The 17,790-nt window shown below is 42.0% G+C and overlaps 1 protein-coding gene across 7 annotated transcripts in view; it reads left to right on the forward strand.

Moving 5' to 3' along the window:
* Nucleotides 1–17,790, forward strand: part of melk (maternal embryonic leucine zipper kinase) — a 97,504-nt gene that overhangs the window by 18,538 nt on the left and 61,176 nt on the right. For 6 of the 7 annotated variants that reach the window (XM_043719537.1, XM_043719528.1, XM_043719512.1 and 3 more), the window contains exons 6-8: nucleotides 7,993–8,061; nucleotides 13,607–13,699; nucleotides 17,474–17,572. In XM_043719537.1, the coding sequence (XP_043575472.1) occupies nucleotides 7,993–8,061; nucleotides 13,607–13,699; nucleotides 17,474–17,572 (261 nt within the window). The remainder of the gene's footprint in view (nucleotides 1–7,992; nucleotides 8,062–13,606; nucleotides 13,700–17,473; nucleotides 17,573–17,790) is intronic. The other variant, XM_043719567.1, reaches the window with a different exon arrangement.

Here is a 17,790-nt window from a genome sequence, read left to right on the forward strand (position 1 = left end):
GGGCAGAAAGGTGGCAAATGGGATTCAATGTAGCTAAGTGTGAGGTGATTCACTTTGGGAAGAATAACAAAAAGATGGGGTACTGGGCTAATGGTCGGATACTTGGTAGTGTGGATGAGCAGAGGGATCTTGGTGTCCATGTACACAGATCTCTGAAAGTTGCCACCCAGGTAAATAGTGCGGTGAGGAAGGCATATGGCGTACTGGCTTTTATTGGTAGAGGAATTGAGTTCCGGAGTCCTGAGGTCATGATGCAGTTGTATAAGACTCTGTTGCGGCCGCATCTGGAATATTGTGTGCAGTTTTGGTCGCCATACTAGGAAGGATGTGGAGGCACTGGAACGGGTGCAGAGGAGGTTTACCAGGATGTTGCCTGGTATGGAAGGAAGATCGTATGCGGAAAGACTGAGACACTTGGGGCTGTTTTCATTGGAGAAAAGAAGGTTTAGGGGTGACTTGATTGAGGTGTACAAGATGATTAGGGGGTTAGATAGGGTTGACAGTGTGAACCTTTTCCCGCGTATGGAGTCGGGTATTACAAGGGGGCATAGCTTTAAATTAAGGGGGGGTAGATATAGGACTGAAGTTAGGGGTATGTTCTTCACTCAGCGAGTCGTAAGTTCATGGAATGCCCTGCCAGTAGCAGTGGTGGACTCTCCCTCTTTATGGGCATTTAAGCGGGCATTGGATAGGTATATGGAGGATAGTGGGTTAGTATAGGTTAGGTGGGCTTGGATCGGCGCAACATCGAGGGCCAAAGGGCCTGTACTGCGCTGTATTCTTCTATGTTCTATGTTCTAAATCTTGTAGCATGTAGCATACTTAAGGCTAAGACTTTAATAAATATAGAGGGTCTTTTAAAGAAAATAGTTTTAAGTTAGAAAATAACCATGAAGGGTTGTAGCTGACCACAAAAAGAAGCACTAGGTATTTCACACTAAAGCTTATAGTATGATAAGAGAAACTGGATAAAAGAACAAGCTGTAACAAACAAGGAACAAAGAATGCAGACAAGGACAGCAGGATGGCCAGATAAGAAAATAACTAACAAGTGAGGTAATCGGCTTATGATAGGATGGGAAAAGGGAGGCGTCATTCCGCAACTTGTAAATTAAATAAGAATGCTAACAGGCTCTGTTTTTGCGCACATTTCTGCTTGATTACAGAAGCGTCCAGTTCTTGCAAGACTGTAATAAATTGTTCTTGTTTCCAAGGCTATGTCTCAGGCTGATTGATTTGTGAGTGAGTTCTGTTTCTCACAATTGTGGGCTCGTCCGGGATCCAAAACTCCGACCGCTTGACACTCTTGGGATGACGGGGGAGGTGCACCTTGCTGATTTCGGTGATCTCCGACTCCCTTGCTTGTCGTTCGCGGTTTGGGCGAGTACGATCCGGACTAGGAGACCCTGGAAACAAGGCGGGCAGACACGGCGGGTTCAGTCGGGCAACTCTTGTGCACAAGACCCGTGTAGGGAAAGGTCTTAAATGATATATCCGGGGGCAGCGGTGTTTGCTGCAGGAATTGCCGTGGGACGGGGCACACGAAAATGACCAGGTAACTCTGTGCACAGACCAAGGTAAGAAAAGAGACCTTTAAGTATTGCCTTGGTGGTCAGGTGTACGAAAATACGGGGAATTGGCAATATATAAAATTAAGCAGATGTCCATGGAAAACAGCCCGTGTCAGAAGGGCTAGTAGCTGAAGGGCTACTGAGGGTGCACTTCGTAACTAACTTATGGCCAGACATCCAGAAAAATATTCAAAAGCTAGAGGAGTTGTTGTGGGAAGCTCAAAGTGTCTGTGTGTGTGTGAGAGAAAAGAGCTGTACAGCAAGTAGAAAGTTTAACCCTTTGTGATTCTGTTTGAATGCACATTTGTTTGTTGGTGATTGAATGTTTGTGCTTTGTTACCTGGAGCTTGAGATCCAGGACTGTTTTGAATCTGTTTTCTACTATGGAAATTTTAACATTTCTTTTAAGGTTAAGGATTTTACAGATTATGAAATAAAGTGTTAACTCCTGTTCTTTTTACAGGTCATGACTGCCTTACTATCAGTTTCTAACTAATCTCTTTTATCCTTACAAAAGTGATTTATGGAGAACAGTTGAAGTCTCAAAAAAAAGCATATAATTGGTCAGATTAATCAGACGAGTAAGGTGTCTAGTCAGGACCCTGAAGGGGGTGTGGAAGAAGGTGACACCAGACCTCATTAATTAAATTAGCAACAATGGGAGGCACGGGGAGTTGCCTGTGTAACGATGGATCTGTAAATAACATTAAAGGGGGATATATCCCGCCCAACAGTTCTTTGGGGAGAATGTTGGGTAATTGGGAACACAACTCCCGGACATGGGAGAAAGATAAGGCTACGATGATAAACTATTGTTGTTTCGTTTGGACTAGAGAAAGTATTAAGGCGCCTTGTATTTTTTTGGCCCAAATATGGGTCCGATGAGGGTTGGCTGTGTCAAGATATAAATATATATGTCAATCGGAAAGAAACATACAGTCAAGAGGAGTCAGAATATGCGGCTTATTGGATAGGGAGTGCGGGAGTAAAATTATGTCCCATGAATACGGAGGAATCGGGGAAAGAAAACAAAATGGAAAAAGGGAAGCCACAATGGGATCCCTTAACGTGTTTGCCGTCCCCATATACTACTCACCGGAGCGAGCCTACAGCTCCCGAAGTAGAACCGAGTCCAGACACGTAAAGGAGGGGCAGAAATAATGGAAAATGTAAAATTATGTCCCTTACGAGAGGTTACAATCGGATATGTAAACGCTTCCTTAACTAGCAGTGAAGTTAGGGTCTTTAAAAAGGAAATGAAAAGTTTAATAGATGATCCGGTTGGACTAGCCGAATAATTAGAGCAATTCCTAGGGCCTAATTTATATACCTGGGGAGAACTGATGGCAATTTTAGGAACGTTATTTTCAGGGGAAGAATGAGGTATGATTAGGAGAGCAGCTTTATAGGAATGGGAAAAGAAGAACCCAGTTGGGGAAGAAGGGGCCCCAGCAGAACAGAAATTCCCAAATGTTGACCCTCATCAGGAGAATAATGACAGAAGAGATAGGGAGTCAATGCAGGGTTTATGAGAAATGGTTATATTAGGAATTAAAGAGGCGGCACCTAGATCACAAAACTTTGTTAAGGCCTTTGAAGTATGACAAGGGAAGGATGAAATCCCTTCTGCATTTCTTAAAAGGCTCATGGAGGCCACAAGGAAGTATTTGGGAATGGATCCTGATAAACAGATAGCACAGAGACTCTTGAAGGTCCAGTTTGTAACTAAATCATGGCCGGACATACAAAAGAAATTATAGAAATTAGATGGATGGAGTGAAAGACAGATGGAAGAACTGTTATGTGAGGCACAGAAAGTGTATGTGAAAAGGGAAGATGAGAAGCAGAAACAGAAAGCTAAAATGATGGTGGAGGCAGTAGAAGAAATAACAAAAAGGAGACTGGGATCAGGGGATAACAACAGGAAGGATAGGGAAGGACACGAAAGACAAAGATTGGACACCTGGGAAAGGAGGCAACAGGCAGGGTGTTAACATTGCGGGAAAGTGGTGCATTTTAAACGGGAATGCCCGGAATTAGCACGAGAAAGGGAAGCCGTTTCCCTAATGACCTTAGATGAAGATTAAGGGAGTCAGGGGTTCCTTCCTCCTGAGACCCTCTGGGAACCCTTGATAAATTTAAAGGTGGGACCTGAAGGGGAGTAGGCAGTATTTTTGGTGGACACAGGAGCGGCACAGTCATCCCTAAGTTTTAGACCTACCGGTGTTAAATTGACTAACAAGAATCTCGGTTTCCGGAGTAAAAGGCGAAGAATTCTTGGTTGGCTCAAAAATAGGCACCCTGATTAGAAGAAATGATGAGGAAGTGATAGGACCGATTACTTCCAATGTCAGGAATATATAGTAATTATTAGGTAGGGATTTGATTATATTGCTGGGCTTAAAAATTGGGGTGGAGGATAGTGCAGTGACTGTAACGATGGCTACGACAACCCAAGGAAGATGGATCCTTCCGGATGGAAGGGAGTTATTAAGTAAACCAGTCATGAGAAACATCCTAACCACGTTGCACCAAGGCAGTCATTGGGGCTCCCAAGCTATGTGTGACGTAGTGTTAAGGGAGTACAGATGTAAAGGGATATACACATTAGCCAAGCAGGTATGAGCAGGATGCCCGACTTGCCAAAAGATTAATAAGGAAGTAACGAGAGGAGGGCCAAGAGGTGGAAGAAGCCCTGGAGTAAGACCTTTTTCAAAGAATACAGGTAGATTACACAGAATTACCCCCAGTAGGGAAACAAAAGTATTTATTAGTCCTAATGGATCACCTAACTGGGTGGGTGGAGGCATTTCCAATGTCCTCAGCTACCTCGAAGGGAGTAGTGAAAACTCTTTTCGAACATATATAATTCCTCGATATGGAGTGGTGGAAAGTATAGATTCAGACCAAGGTAGCCATTTTACCTCTAAGATCTTACAAGAAGTAATGGCGGGATTAGAAATCTCTTGGGAATTCCACACTCCTTGGCACCCGCCTTCCTCTGGACGGTGGAACGAATGAATCAAACCTTAAAGAAGCAATTGTCTAAGCTAGTCCTAGAGACTCAATTACATGGACAAAATGTTTACCTATCGCGTTGCTACGCATTAGGACTGCGCCTAGACGTGATATTGGCGCCTCGCCTTATGAGATGATGTTTGGATTATCTTTCTTGGATGGAAGAGGGGAATTACCAACTGTAGAGTTCAATGGTAAGTTTTTAAAGAACTATATTGTGGCCCTCGGCTCTGTCTGTCCTTAGGAAGAAGGGTCTGTTGACCCAGGCACCTCTACTTGAGTTCGCCATACATCGGATGCGACCGGGTGATTGGGTCCTGATAAGGACCTGGAAAGATACCAAACTGCACCCAAGTTGGGAGGGACCGTTCCTAACCTTCCTGACTACTGAAACAGCTGTCCGAACTGCTGAAAAAGGGTGGAGTCATCACACTCTTGTTAAGGGCCCGGTGGACACTCCTTCACCTCCGACAGTGACAAGCTCATCCTACAGACAACCCTCTGAAAATAAAGCTGAGCAAAAAGAATGGACTGAGATAAAAGACTATTAAGTATTGGTTAAAAAACTGTATCCAAAACAATTGTCTCCCTGGTATTTAAAGGGTTAGGGAATAGACAGATAGGGTTGTGAGCTGAAATGAATGGTCAGCTTTATGTTGTCATGATAATATTGGCGCTAGCTGCCAAGGGGGGGTGGGGAAAATCATTTTACCACTTTGTCAGAATTATGCTAAACTAAAGGGGCATACCAACTGTTGGGTATGCGTGGAGATCCCACACCATGGGAAATCCGGAATTCCTCTCTCGATAATACACTTACCAAAGAAGAACAATTTGACTTGGGCTCAAATGATACAACTTGGAGATTTGAAAAGGGTAATTATAACTTTGCGGAATGGTTCCCTCGACCAGCCCTGAAAACTCTGGGTGCTATTGATGGCCTTAGAGTTCCCACCCCCCCCATCTCCCCCACCCCGAAAGGAGCAGTAAATACCACTTGTTTCTATAATCAAAATGATACTGCACCCTTCTGATTAGGAAAATCATCTTGTGTCTACACCAGCCAAGCCACTGCCATGACCATTCCCTGAATAGTAAATGGGACATATTGGGTGTGTGGCTTAAAGGCCTACCCATTTATCCCCGGCGAGAAGCAAGTTTGGAGTGGTGGATGTAATGGGAATGGGTGCTGGGTCCATCCAGTTCAGACACTGCCTCAAAGCCAGAAAGGCTGGAGTGGCTGCTGCTATCTTGCCTATGTAATTCCCCACTTGAGGATGTTAAAGAGAGCCCCAAGAATACCTCGGAATAAACAAGGAAGAAGGCGAGTAACCCGGAAAGTAACCAAAGGAGATCGCCTCCTCTGGACTTTGATACCTATGTATGGGACCGCTCGAGCAGGAGTAGAAATCCAAAAGTTGGCGGCTTGCCTGGAAGAGTTGGCCAACAATACTGCTGATGCGTTGGCCGAAACCCAATCTCAGGTAGCAGCTTTTGTCTCCGGCTGATTGATTTGTGAGTGACTTCTGTTCCTCACATGCTTCATTGCTAGAGGGATGGAATTTAAAAATAGGGAGGTTATGCTGCAGTTCTATAAGAGTTCTGGTGACGCCATACTTAGAGTACTGTGTACAGTTTTGATTTCTTTACTTGAGGAAAGATGTACTAGCATTGGAGGAGGTGTAGAGGAGGTTCACTAGGTTGATTCTGGCGTTGAGGGTTGGCTTATGAGGAGAGATTGAGTATACTGGGACTGTACTGTTTGAAACTTATAGAAACATATAAAATTATGAAGGGAGTGGGTAAGATTGTTTCTACTGGAGGGTGAAATTAGATCTAGGGAGCATAGCCTCAAAATAAGGAGGAGTGGATTTAGGACTGAGTTGAGGAGGAACTTTACCCAAAGGGTTGTGAATCTTTGGAATTCCCTGTCCAGAGAAGCAGTTGAGGCTACCATGCTGAATATTTTTAAGGCAAAGATAGATTTTTGAACAGTAAGGGAATTAAGGGTTACAGTGAGCGGGTGGATACGTGGAGCTGAGTTCACAGAAAGATCAGCTGTGATTTTATGGAATGGTGGAGCTGGCTCAAGGTGCCTGATGGCCTACTCCTGCTCCTATTTCTTATATTCTTATGTAATAGCAAGGTAAGTAATATCCTGTGCATGTTATTCAATTGATGCCAAATAGACAAGTCCAGGTTTAGATTAATTCAGCATGCTGCCTATTTAAACAACTGGAACTCTCCGAACGGGGAAAAAAGTACTATTCTTTGCAAAATTCCAACTGGGATTATTTTACTTACTGAAAGGTACTGGAAAAAAAAATTTCATTCTCTTTGATATCACAATTGTTTAAATAGTACGTTACAGGTGAAGTGTATTTAGACTGACCCTTTTGAAGTGCTTTAATTCTGAGCTTCAAAGGGTTGTCCTGTTGAACATTTTTATATAATGCATCTCATTAATTTTTTTTAATGCATTAGCCAGATTGGATTTAGAGTTTGTGAATTAGAATCCCTACAGTGTGGAAACAGGGCATTAGGCCTAATAAATCCGCACCAACCCTCTGAAGAGAATCCCACTCAGACCTATTCCTCTACACCTATTACTCTACCTGCATATCTTTGTGACTGTGGGAGGAAACCGGAACACCCGGAGGAACTCATGCAGGCACTGGGAGAATGTGCAAACTCCACAGGTGGTCGCCCAAAGTTAGAATCGAACCTGGTCCCTGATGCTGTGATGCAGCAGAGCTAACCACTGAGCCAATGTGCTATCCTGTGGTTTAGCTGCACACATTTTAATGTGCTTCTAGTAGAATGAGTCTGACTTTCAGTAGAATGTAGTTGGGAGAGGTGAGTATTCATGTGAAATTTCAACTGTGCAATTATGAAATACTGGAAAATTATAAAAGAATTATCATTTATGAACTGTGGTAGGAAGTTTGCTTCTAAGAACAAAGCAAACAAGATTTTTAATATTATTTACTTGTAATTTTATCATTTGTTTAATTCCCTGGGTAGATAATTATGATCTCCAGCAACCAGAATATAGCTTGTTTTGTTTCTTTTGTATTCACAGCCTCTAGGTTCCCAGTATTGTTACTGTGCTGCAGCACATTTGCAGAGTAATATGTGGCTCCTGCATGCAGGTTATTTAATAAAATGCATCAACTTGCCAAGCAGGTTTAATAAGATGGGGATTTGCATGTTGGAACTGCAGTGATTGACCAGCATTCTGGTTCATATGTTTCTCTTGGGGTTTGAGATATGTTTTCTGTCCTCTCATAGGACTCCTGATTCAACTCCTGATTTTCCTTCAGCTATTAATCGTGGTGACAAGGTCAGCATTTCAGTTTCAGCATTCATAATAAGTATTGTAACTTTTTTTTGTTCCCTGTAGGAAAATCTACTGATAGCTGAAGATCATAGTATAAAGCTAATTGATTTTGGTCTATGTGCAAAACCAAAGGTAAGTGCAGTTGTCACTACAGAAGTTTGTGTTATCCACTTTAATTTTCTGAAGCTGGCCTATTTTAATTTCAAAGTTCTGGCAACAATAAATATTCCAGAATTTGTGGGCGGCACGGTGACACAGTGGTTAGCACTGCTGCCTCAGCGCCAGAGACCTGGGTTCAATTCCTGCCTCAGGCGACTGACTGTGGAGTTTGCACGTTCTCCCTGTGCCTGCGTGGGTTTCCTCCGGGTGCTCCGGTTTCCTTCCACAGTCCAAAGATGTGCAGGTCAGGTGAATTGGCTATGCTAAATTGCCTGTAGTGTAAGGTAAGGGGTAAATGTAGGGGTATGGGTGGGTTGTGCTTTGGCGGGTCGGTGTGGGCTTGTTGGGCCGAAGAGCCTGTTTCCACACTGTAAGTAATCAAATCAAATCTAATCTAATCTAATCAAAACAAACAATTCAATTGGCAGGGTTTATAGTTTGTTTATCGAAGTCCAATGGATTTTCTATGCTGATACTATCTCTGCAGTCCAGATGATGTTATTTGTGTGTACAACCTGCTGACCAGCCTTGAGCTTGAAGGCAATTAACCTCTTTCGTACTTTGAAAAGTTTGTGTTCAAGTGTTATTTGCAGCTACTGTGACCCATTGTGGTCGAAGTATTTTGAAGGCTAACCTCGCTAGTGTTGACAACAATAAAGATTTCTGGCTGGAAAATTTTTATTTTGTTGACCACTGGTTCAACCTAGTTGTAGAATAAGTCTGAAATATTGTCTCCTCGACAGTTCAACATAGTATATTTTTATTTTCACAAACTATTAATCCTGCTAGTTAATTAATTAATCTTCCTGCTTTACTGTTAAGTTATTTTATTTATGTTATGAACATAAGACTTTCGCAATCTAGACAACACAAAGTACTTTGTAGCCAATTATACACTTTTTTGTTACTCTTTGTAATATGGAATTGGTGAAAGACCATTTGCACGTAGCCAGGTCCCATACCAGCAATTAATTAAACAGATCATTTCTGTTTGGTATGGGTGAAAGAGTTAGTATTAGGCAGAGCACAGGGAAAAGTCCCCAATTCTGGGGAAGGTGGGCCTGTTTATGAAGGAGAGGTTGCACCTGAACTGGAGGATAACCAATGTCCTGAGCAGGAGGTTTGCTAGAGCTCTTCAGGAGCGTTTAAACTAGATTGGCAGGGGTGTGGGAAGCTGAGGTATAGATCAGGTGATGGAGTAGTAGTAAACAGCCAGATACAGCATGCAGAGAGTCTGTAAGGAGGTATATGCACTTGATATGCCAAAGGTGCAGTCAGTGTGATGGGTTGATGTGTGACTATTTTAATGCAAAAAGTATCAGGCATAAGGGTGATGAGCTCAGACCATGGATCAGTACTTGGAACTATATGTTCTGGCCATTACGGAGGCTTGGATATCACCGTGGCAGGAATGGTTGTTGGATGTTCCAGGGTTTAGATTTTTCAAAAGGAATGGAGAGGAGAGACAAAAGAGGGTGGAGGAGTATCACAGCTCCAGAAAGGGAGGTTGTCGAGGAGGGTTTGTCTAGAGTCAGTATGGGTAGAAGTCAGAAACGGGAAAGAAGCAATCACATTATTGGGAGTTTTCTACAGGACCCCCAATAGCAACAGAGGCACGAAGGAAAAGATTGGGAGGCAGATTTTGGAAAGGTGCAGAAGTAACAGGGTTGTTGTCATGGGTGACACTTACTTCCCTAATATTGATTGGAACCTCCTTAATTTAAATAGTTTGGATGGAGCAGTTTTTGTCAGGTGTTCCTGACGCAATATGCAAAAAGGCCAACTAGAGGGGAGGCCATACTGGAATTGGTGCTTGGCAATGAATGATGCCTGGCGTCAGATCTCTCGATGGGAGAGCATTTTGATGATGATGATCATCATCATCACAACTTCCTGACCTTTATTATACTCAGAGGGATAGGGGCAGACAGTATGGGGAAAAAAATTAATTGGGGGAGGAGAAATTAAATGCTATCAGGCAGGAACTGGATTGCCTAAATTGGGAACAGATGTTCTCCAGGAAATGCGTGAAGAAATGTGAAGGTTGTTTAGGAAACACTTGCTGATAGTGTTAGATAGGTTTCTCCCACTGAGGCAAGAAAGGGTTGATAGGTTGAAAGAGCCTTTTGGATGACAAGGGATGTGGAACATCTATTCAAGAGGAAGAAGCAAATTTACTTAAGATTAAGGAGGCAAGGATTAGACAGGGCTTTAGTGGGTTACAAGGTAGCCAAGAAGGAACTGAAGAATGGACTTAGAGCTACGAGGAGGGCATGATAAAGCTTTGGCGGATAGGATTAAGGAAAACCGTAAGGTGTTCTACAGTTACGAGAAACAAGAAGATGGTCAGAGTGAGCTTGGGTCGTTCAGGATAGTGGAGTGAGCTTGTACCTGGAGTCGGAAGAATGGGAGGTCCCTTGATGAAAAGTTTGCTTCATTACTCTCTACTGAGAGGGACATTGACGTTTCTGAGGATGGCATGAAACCGATTGATATGCCAGAACAAGTTCACATTAGGAAGGAGAATGTGCTACAAATTTTTAAAGATAGATCAATCCCCCTGGGCCAGACGTGATATACCCTAGGTTACTACAGGAAGTGAAGGAAGAGATTGCTGTGCCTTTGGTGATGATCTTTGTGTTCTCACTGTCCACTGGAGTAGTGACAGATGATTAGACAGTGGCAAATGTTAGTCCCTTGTTCAAGAAAAAGAATAGGGATAACCCTGGGAATTACAGACTAGTTGGTCTTGCGTCAGTGGATGGCTAAGTATTGGAGAGGATTCTGAGAGACTGGATTTATGATTACTTGGAATACCATAGTTTGATTAGAGATAGTCAGCATGCCTTTGTGAGGAGCAGGTCATGCCTCGAATCTTATTGAATCCTTTGAGGATGTGACAAAACACGTTGAAGATCGAGCACTGCATGTGGTGTCCAGCAAGGCATTTGATAAGGTTCCCCATGGTAGGTTCATTGAGAAAGTAAAAAGGCATGGGATACAGGGAAATCTTGCTGTCTGGATACAGAAATGGTTGGCCCATAGAAGACAGAGGGGGGGTAGAGATGGAAAGAATTCAACGTGGAAATCTGTGACCTGTGGTGTTCCACAGGGATTGGTTCCAGGACCTCTGCTCTTTGTGATTTTTATGAATGACTTGGATGAGGAAGTGGGAGGGTGGGTTCATAAGTTGGCTGATGACATGAAGGTTGGTGGAGTTGTGAATAGTGTGGAGGGCTGTTGTAGGTTGCAATGGGACATTGACAGGATGCAGAACTGGGCTGATAAGTGGCAGATGAAGTTGAACCTGGAAAAGTGTGAAGCCATTCACTTTGGAAGGTCAAATTTGAATGCAGAATAGAGGGTTAAAGGTAGGATTCTTGGCAGTGTGGAGGAACAGAGGAATCTTGGGGGTCCATGTCAATAGACCCCTGAAAGTTGCCACCCAAGTTGATGGGATTGTTAAGAAAGCATGTGGTGTGTTGGCTTTCATTAGCAGGGGATTGAGTTTAGGATCTGCAAGATAATGCTGCAGCTCCATAAGAGTCCTGGTTAGGCCACACTTGGAATATTGTGCTCAGTTCTGGTTGCCTCATTATAGGAAAGTTGTAGAAGTTTTAGAGTGTGCAGAGGAGATTTACCAGGATGCTGCCTGGACTTGAGGGCATGTCTTATGAAGAAAGTTTGAGGGAGCTAGGGTTTTTCTCATTGGAGCAAAGAAGGAAGAGAGGTGACTTGATAGAGGTGTACAAGATCGTGAAAGGCATAGATGTAGAGTGGATAGTCAGAGACCTTTTCCTATGGCTAAAAAGTCTTTCACGCGGGGGCATAATTTTAAGGTAAATGGAGGAAGGTTTAGGGGAGATGTCAGAGGTAGGTTCTTCCCACCGAGATTGCTGGGTGTATGGAGTGGTGGTTGAGTCTGATACGTTTGGAACATTAAGTAACTCTTGGATTGGCACATGGAAGTCAGTACAGTAAAGGGTATGTAGGTTAGTCTGATCTTAGAGTAGGATAATATCAAGGGCCAGTGGCGCTGTACTGTTCTATGTTCTTCTGTTATAAGAGCTTTTAGGGCCAGCTGAAGTGGCAGACGGCCTTGATTTCAAATCTCATTTTTAAGATTAATCCCAACTAAGCATACCGTAAGATCCTTTATCCAAATAGTTTACTTTGTGCTGTGGCCTTCTAGGCTCGCTCACATTTAAAATGCTACCCTGGGGTATCAGCAGTCATAATCTGCCAAAAGTCCATAATCCATTTAAGTTAGTTCTTTAATTAATGAAAAATACATTTTTCAAAAGCTCCACATCTGAATTTAAACCAGTTCAATGGGATCTTGCATTGCAATGTGATACTGAAGGAATGCTGCATTGTTGGGCAGTGCTGCCTTTGAGATGAGACATTCTGTTTCAGTGACCATGAAACATGTATTGGCATTTTCTGAAAAATGTAGTGAGTCCCCCCAATAGCCTCACCACCAATCCTCTTTGGTTAATTGTTTCTCTACCATATTGTTTCAATCAAATTTTCTATTTGTGGGACGTTGTTCATAAAATAGCATATTTACCTTGCCTCTAAAACAAGTGTTTGCTCTGAGAAATAAGTCTTTACTGAAGTTGCTACACAATTCTCTTTTTAAAAAAGCTTCTCTTGGTAACTATGCTCAAAATCCTAAGCCCTCTTACAACTAAAATGTATTAATATGAGCCTAACAAAAATATGCACTGTTGAGTATGTCAAGGTACTGAGATGTCTGGTGGCATTTATGGTTTACTTTTGATAATAGTAAAAAGCCTGTTCAGATGACTTCTCCTAGGGTGGGTGATGTTTGAACCCAGGCTGCCGCTTTCTGTGTCAGAAGAGCCTTTGTAACTTGTCTTAAGGTTAACCTAATGGGATTTCAGCACTTGGTGACAGTAAGAAAGAACTGATTGCAATGGAATTAGTATTTCGGAGGTAATTGAGCATTGTATCCCTCTGTGATGTCACTTGACTATGTTTGCTCCACTGTTTGCCAATCAACTGGATTAGGTTGATTGCGATTTAACCCTTTCAACACAATAAAAAAAAAGTACTTGAAGTTTCAGTCTTCAGATCCCTGATTTAATTCAATCAGTGGTTGCCTTTATGCTGAAACCAATCACGTTTTGATTGTCTTCAAAAGATGGCATGTTGTTCAGTATCTGAAAATTTACAAGTGTAATGTTTCTCTATGGCTATTCTAAAAATAAAATGTACTGATCTTGGCATTTCAAGAACATAGAGGGGAGTTATCAGTTAGATTTTTGTGTTGCTGCTGGACCCTGGAGAGTTTGGATAAAATAATCCGTAAATTTGAAGAACAGCAACTTGGAGGTCTGCAAAAATGATCAGTGTGCTTTCTAATATTAATGAATTTAGGAGAGAGAGTTGAAATAAAGTATACAATTAGCTAAGTAACTGAACATTGCTTGAATTAAATGGTTTCCATTTGGCATATATAGACCTATTACAGTTTCAATTTTATCTGTTGCAGGGTGGTTTAGATTATCCTTTAAAAACGTGCTGTGGTAGCCCAGCCTATGCAGCACCTGAACTTATCCAAGGGAAAACTTACATTGGCTCTGAGGTGAGGTATTTTCTTTGAATAGTAAGTAGTAATTAATTTGTTTTAAATCTCAAATTAAGGGCTGTCTTAAGCAGGTTGCTTCCTCAGTCTGGTCCTACGCGAGAAATTGAACATGCATTTACTACTTTGAGACTCTTCAAATGTGGAATACAAGCTGACCGTGTTAATCCAATGTCTTGTTGCTATCTATTCATCTTTTGAGCTGAATTAGAAGTCATCTATTTGGCTCATCACTCCTTTGCCTTGAAGAATTGATTTTTGTTTTTTTAGTTCCATTCCTTTACCCTTTCCCATATCCTTAAGAAGTGAAAGCTAATGACTTTGAATTTGTTCATGGGATGTGGATATTAATGGCTTGGTCAGAATTTATTGCCAATCCATAATTTCCCAGAGGCAATTAAGAGTATACCACAATGCAGATTTTCTTTCCTAAAGGGTACTAGTGAGCTAGGTGGGTTGTAAACTCTGCACACGATAAAATATTCTAGTCCTTTTACTTTTTTGGATGACGTTGTTCTCTGTGGTTACTAATTCAGAGATGATTGGAAATAAGGAAAATTTATTTTCTTCATCAAAATCTCTAAATTTCAAAACCCTCTTGATAATCTTGTAACTTTTCTTTGGAATGAAGTTAGGTAGTCTTCACCATTCACCAAGATGCTTATTTTGTGTCCTCGTCAAAATTTGATAGTCTTGTCAACCTAATATCTAGATAATTAACAAGGATCCCAACATTCGTACTGCAAATAGCCCATTTAGATCTCTCCAGAGTGTATCTGTTAAGTACAAATCTTTTCTCTCATTTTGCCAACTTCGAAGCCGTGGAATCATATGCCTTTAATTTTATTAACAAGCCTCCAATGTAGCAGATTCTCAACGTTCTTTTCATAATTCTGCTGCATTCTGTTATAAATGTGGACAATTAAGCTACAGGAGCTGGACACTTTACAAACATGAGGGAGGAACTCAGCATGTTCCTGCAAAAAATAAGGCTCAAGTTATTGTAGCTGGGCTTAGCCTGAAGTGCCAAGTGGATGATTCATGTCCGTTCCCTCTTGAAGTCGGTAGCTTCTCCCATCTCAGGTTGAAGGGATTTCATGTCATTGAGTCATTATAGCCATCTGCCTTATCAAGGCTATGAAGGCCCTCTGTAAAGCAATCCAGTTAGTCCTAATGCATGTACAATTTCCTTTTGAAAGCATTGATTGTCTTTGCTGCCAACACTAAGCAGCGAGTCCCAAGTCTATTCCACTCATTGAGCTTTGTGAACGAAATCTTCTTCCTCAAAATCCCTCTCTTGTTTTTAACCCAAATCCTTAAGTGTGTGTTTATCTAGTCCCTATACTGTCAGCTAACAGTAATATTTTTTCTATGTCTACCTTATCCTAACCTGTTGTCTTAAAAAAATTAGAGTTTTACAGTATAAACAGGTCATTCAGTCCATCACATCTGTATTGGTTCCTGAAAGAGCTCGTCCCATTCTCCAAGCCCTATCTATGTTGCTCTCTAAATTAATCATTCATCTTGTACATTCCCATCAAATCTTCTTTACCCCAAAGTAGAGTCCCAACATCTCCAACCTCAACTGGAACCATTTTAGTAAATTTTCTTTAATTTTTTTTGAGGATCTCCCAGCCTCACTTGATGTCATATTTAATGGCTGTGTATATGAGATACTACAAAGGTTGTGGGCATCAACAATGCTCCAGTTGTATTAAAGACTTGTACTCCAGAGGTAGGCATCCCCTATACAACTGTTGCAATATAGCTACAACACTAGCATAAACTCATAATTGCAGAAAATTGCCCAGGTATACCTCTGTCCACAAAAGGAAAGACAAATTCAATCTGGGCATTTACTACCCTTTTAAACAGTTCAAAAATCAAAATGATGTTATTAGCAGTACTGCTCAGCAATACTTTGTCAGCAAAAACCTATTCACCAATGCTCCGTTTAGGTTCTGCCACAGATATCTGGCTCTGGATCACATTGCATCCTTGGTCCAAAGATGGCCAAGTGTTGAATTCCAGAGGTGAGGGCAAAATTACTCTCCTTCTCATCCAGACCGAATTTGACCAAGTGTGTCTCAAGAAGACGTGGTAAAATTAGTGCTGAAAATGTGTTGCTGGAAAAGCGCAGCAGGTCAGGCAGCATCTAAGGAACAGGAGAATCGACGTTTCGGGCATAAGCCCTTCTTCAGAAACGTCGATTCTCCTGTTCCTTGGATGCTGCCTGACCTGCTGCACTTTTCCAGCAACACATTTTCAGCTCTGATCTCCAGCATCTGCAGCCCTCAGTTTCTCCATGGTAAAATTCGTGCAAAGAAGCATTGAAGGAAACTCTCCATTGGTTGAAGCCCTGCCTAATAGAAGATGGTTGATCAGTGGCTAAAATGTTTAGCCCCAAGACATGGCTGTAAGAGTTCTTCAGTTTTATTCTTAGCTGAGCCATCTTTGGCTTCTTCACAAATGGGGAGAAAGTGAGGTCTGCAGATGCTGGAGATCAGAGCTGAAAATGTGTTGCTGGAAAAGCGCAGCAGGTCAGGCAGCATCCAGAGAACAGGAGAATCGACGTTTCCTGAAGAATCGACGTTTCCTGAAGAAGGGCTTATGCCCGAAACGTCGATTCTCCTGTTCCCTGGATGCTGCCTGACCTGCTGCGCTTTTCCAGCAACACATTTTCAGCTTCTTCACAAATGGCCTTTCTTTCATCATAAGGGCTAAAGTAGAATGTTCCCTGATGATTGCACAATATTCAGTCCTATTTGTTACTCTTCAGATAATGAAGTGGTCTCTACCAATGTCTTGACCTCAGTGCGTCGTGGCACAGTGGTTAGCATTGCTGCCTCACAGCGCCAGAGACCTGGGTTCAATTCCCGCCTCAGGCAACTGTCTGTGTGGAGTTTGTAAATTCTCCCGGTGTCTGCGTGGGTTTCCTCCAGGTGCTCCAGTTTCCTCCCACAGTCCAAAAATGTGCAGGTTAGGTGAATTGGCCATACTAAATTGCCTGTAGTGTTAGGTGAAGGGGTAAATGTAGGGGAATGGGTCTGGTAGGTTGCTCTTCGGAGGGACAGTATGGACTTGTTGGGCCGAAGGGCCTGTTTCCACACTGTGAGCAAAATTAGATTAGATTAGATTACTTAACGTTTCAATTAAATCATAGCTAATTTGATCCACAACTTCTCTTTCCTGTCTTTTTTCCCCATAATCTTTGATTCCCTCACTGATTAAAACATCTGTCTCAGCTTTGAAGATCCTCCAATGTCCAGCTTTTTGCAGTAAAGAATTCCATAAATTCACTAACCGCCTGAAGATGTTCCTCCTCATCTGTCTTAAAATGCCAACTTTTTCTCGAGGGCAACTAGGTATGCCAGCAATGCCTATGTCCCAAGATTTAAGCACAATCACACTGGATGAACTTGGGTTTTCTTTTGTCGAATAGTTCCACAACTAACTCCTTGATATACTTGTCTTGACAATGAATTTTCAAATAGTTACATAGTTTTACTTCAGTTGAGCAAGGTTTAGAGGGAGATGGGCCAAGTGTTGGCATACGGGACTAGATTAGGTTAGGATATCTGGTTGCCATGGACGAGTTGGACTGTTTCTGTGCTGTACATCTAACTGTGTATGGTGGGGACTTGGGGAGCTACACTATATTATGATTATCACTTAAAATACTTCTAGAAATTTCTTAACTGTGATATAACTGCTTGCATCTTTTGCTTTAAATTAAGATTTATACTCTTTAAGATTTATGATTTTCTTTAATAGGCAGATATCTGGAGTATGGGAGTTCTTTTGTATGCACTTCTCTGTGGATTTCTCCCATTTGATGATGATAATGTGATGACTCTTTATAAGAAAATCATGGTAGGAATGTTTTCTTGTGTTATCTGTATGTATTTGCATAAATATTATTTTTGTCAACATTCTCCATCCCTCCCTTTTCCTCGTGCTCTCTCCTTCCCCACTCCCCCAATCCCGCTCACTCTCTCTCCTCCTCCCCACCCCAGTCACGCTCTTCTGCTTCCTCACACACTCTCCCTCCTTTTTCTCCCCCTCTCATGTCCATAGTATTTTATTTTGGC

The sequence above is a fragment of the Chiloscyllium plagiosum genome, chromosome 2, assembly GCF_004010195.1.
Source record: "Chiloscyllium plagiosum isolate BGI_BamShark_2017 chromosome 2, ASM401019v2, whole genome shotgun sequence".
NCBI lineage: Eukaryota > Metazoa > Chordata > Chondrichthyes > Orectolobiformes > Hemiscylliidae > Chiloscyllium > Chiloscyllium plagiosum.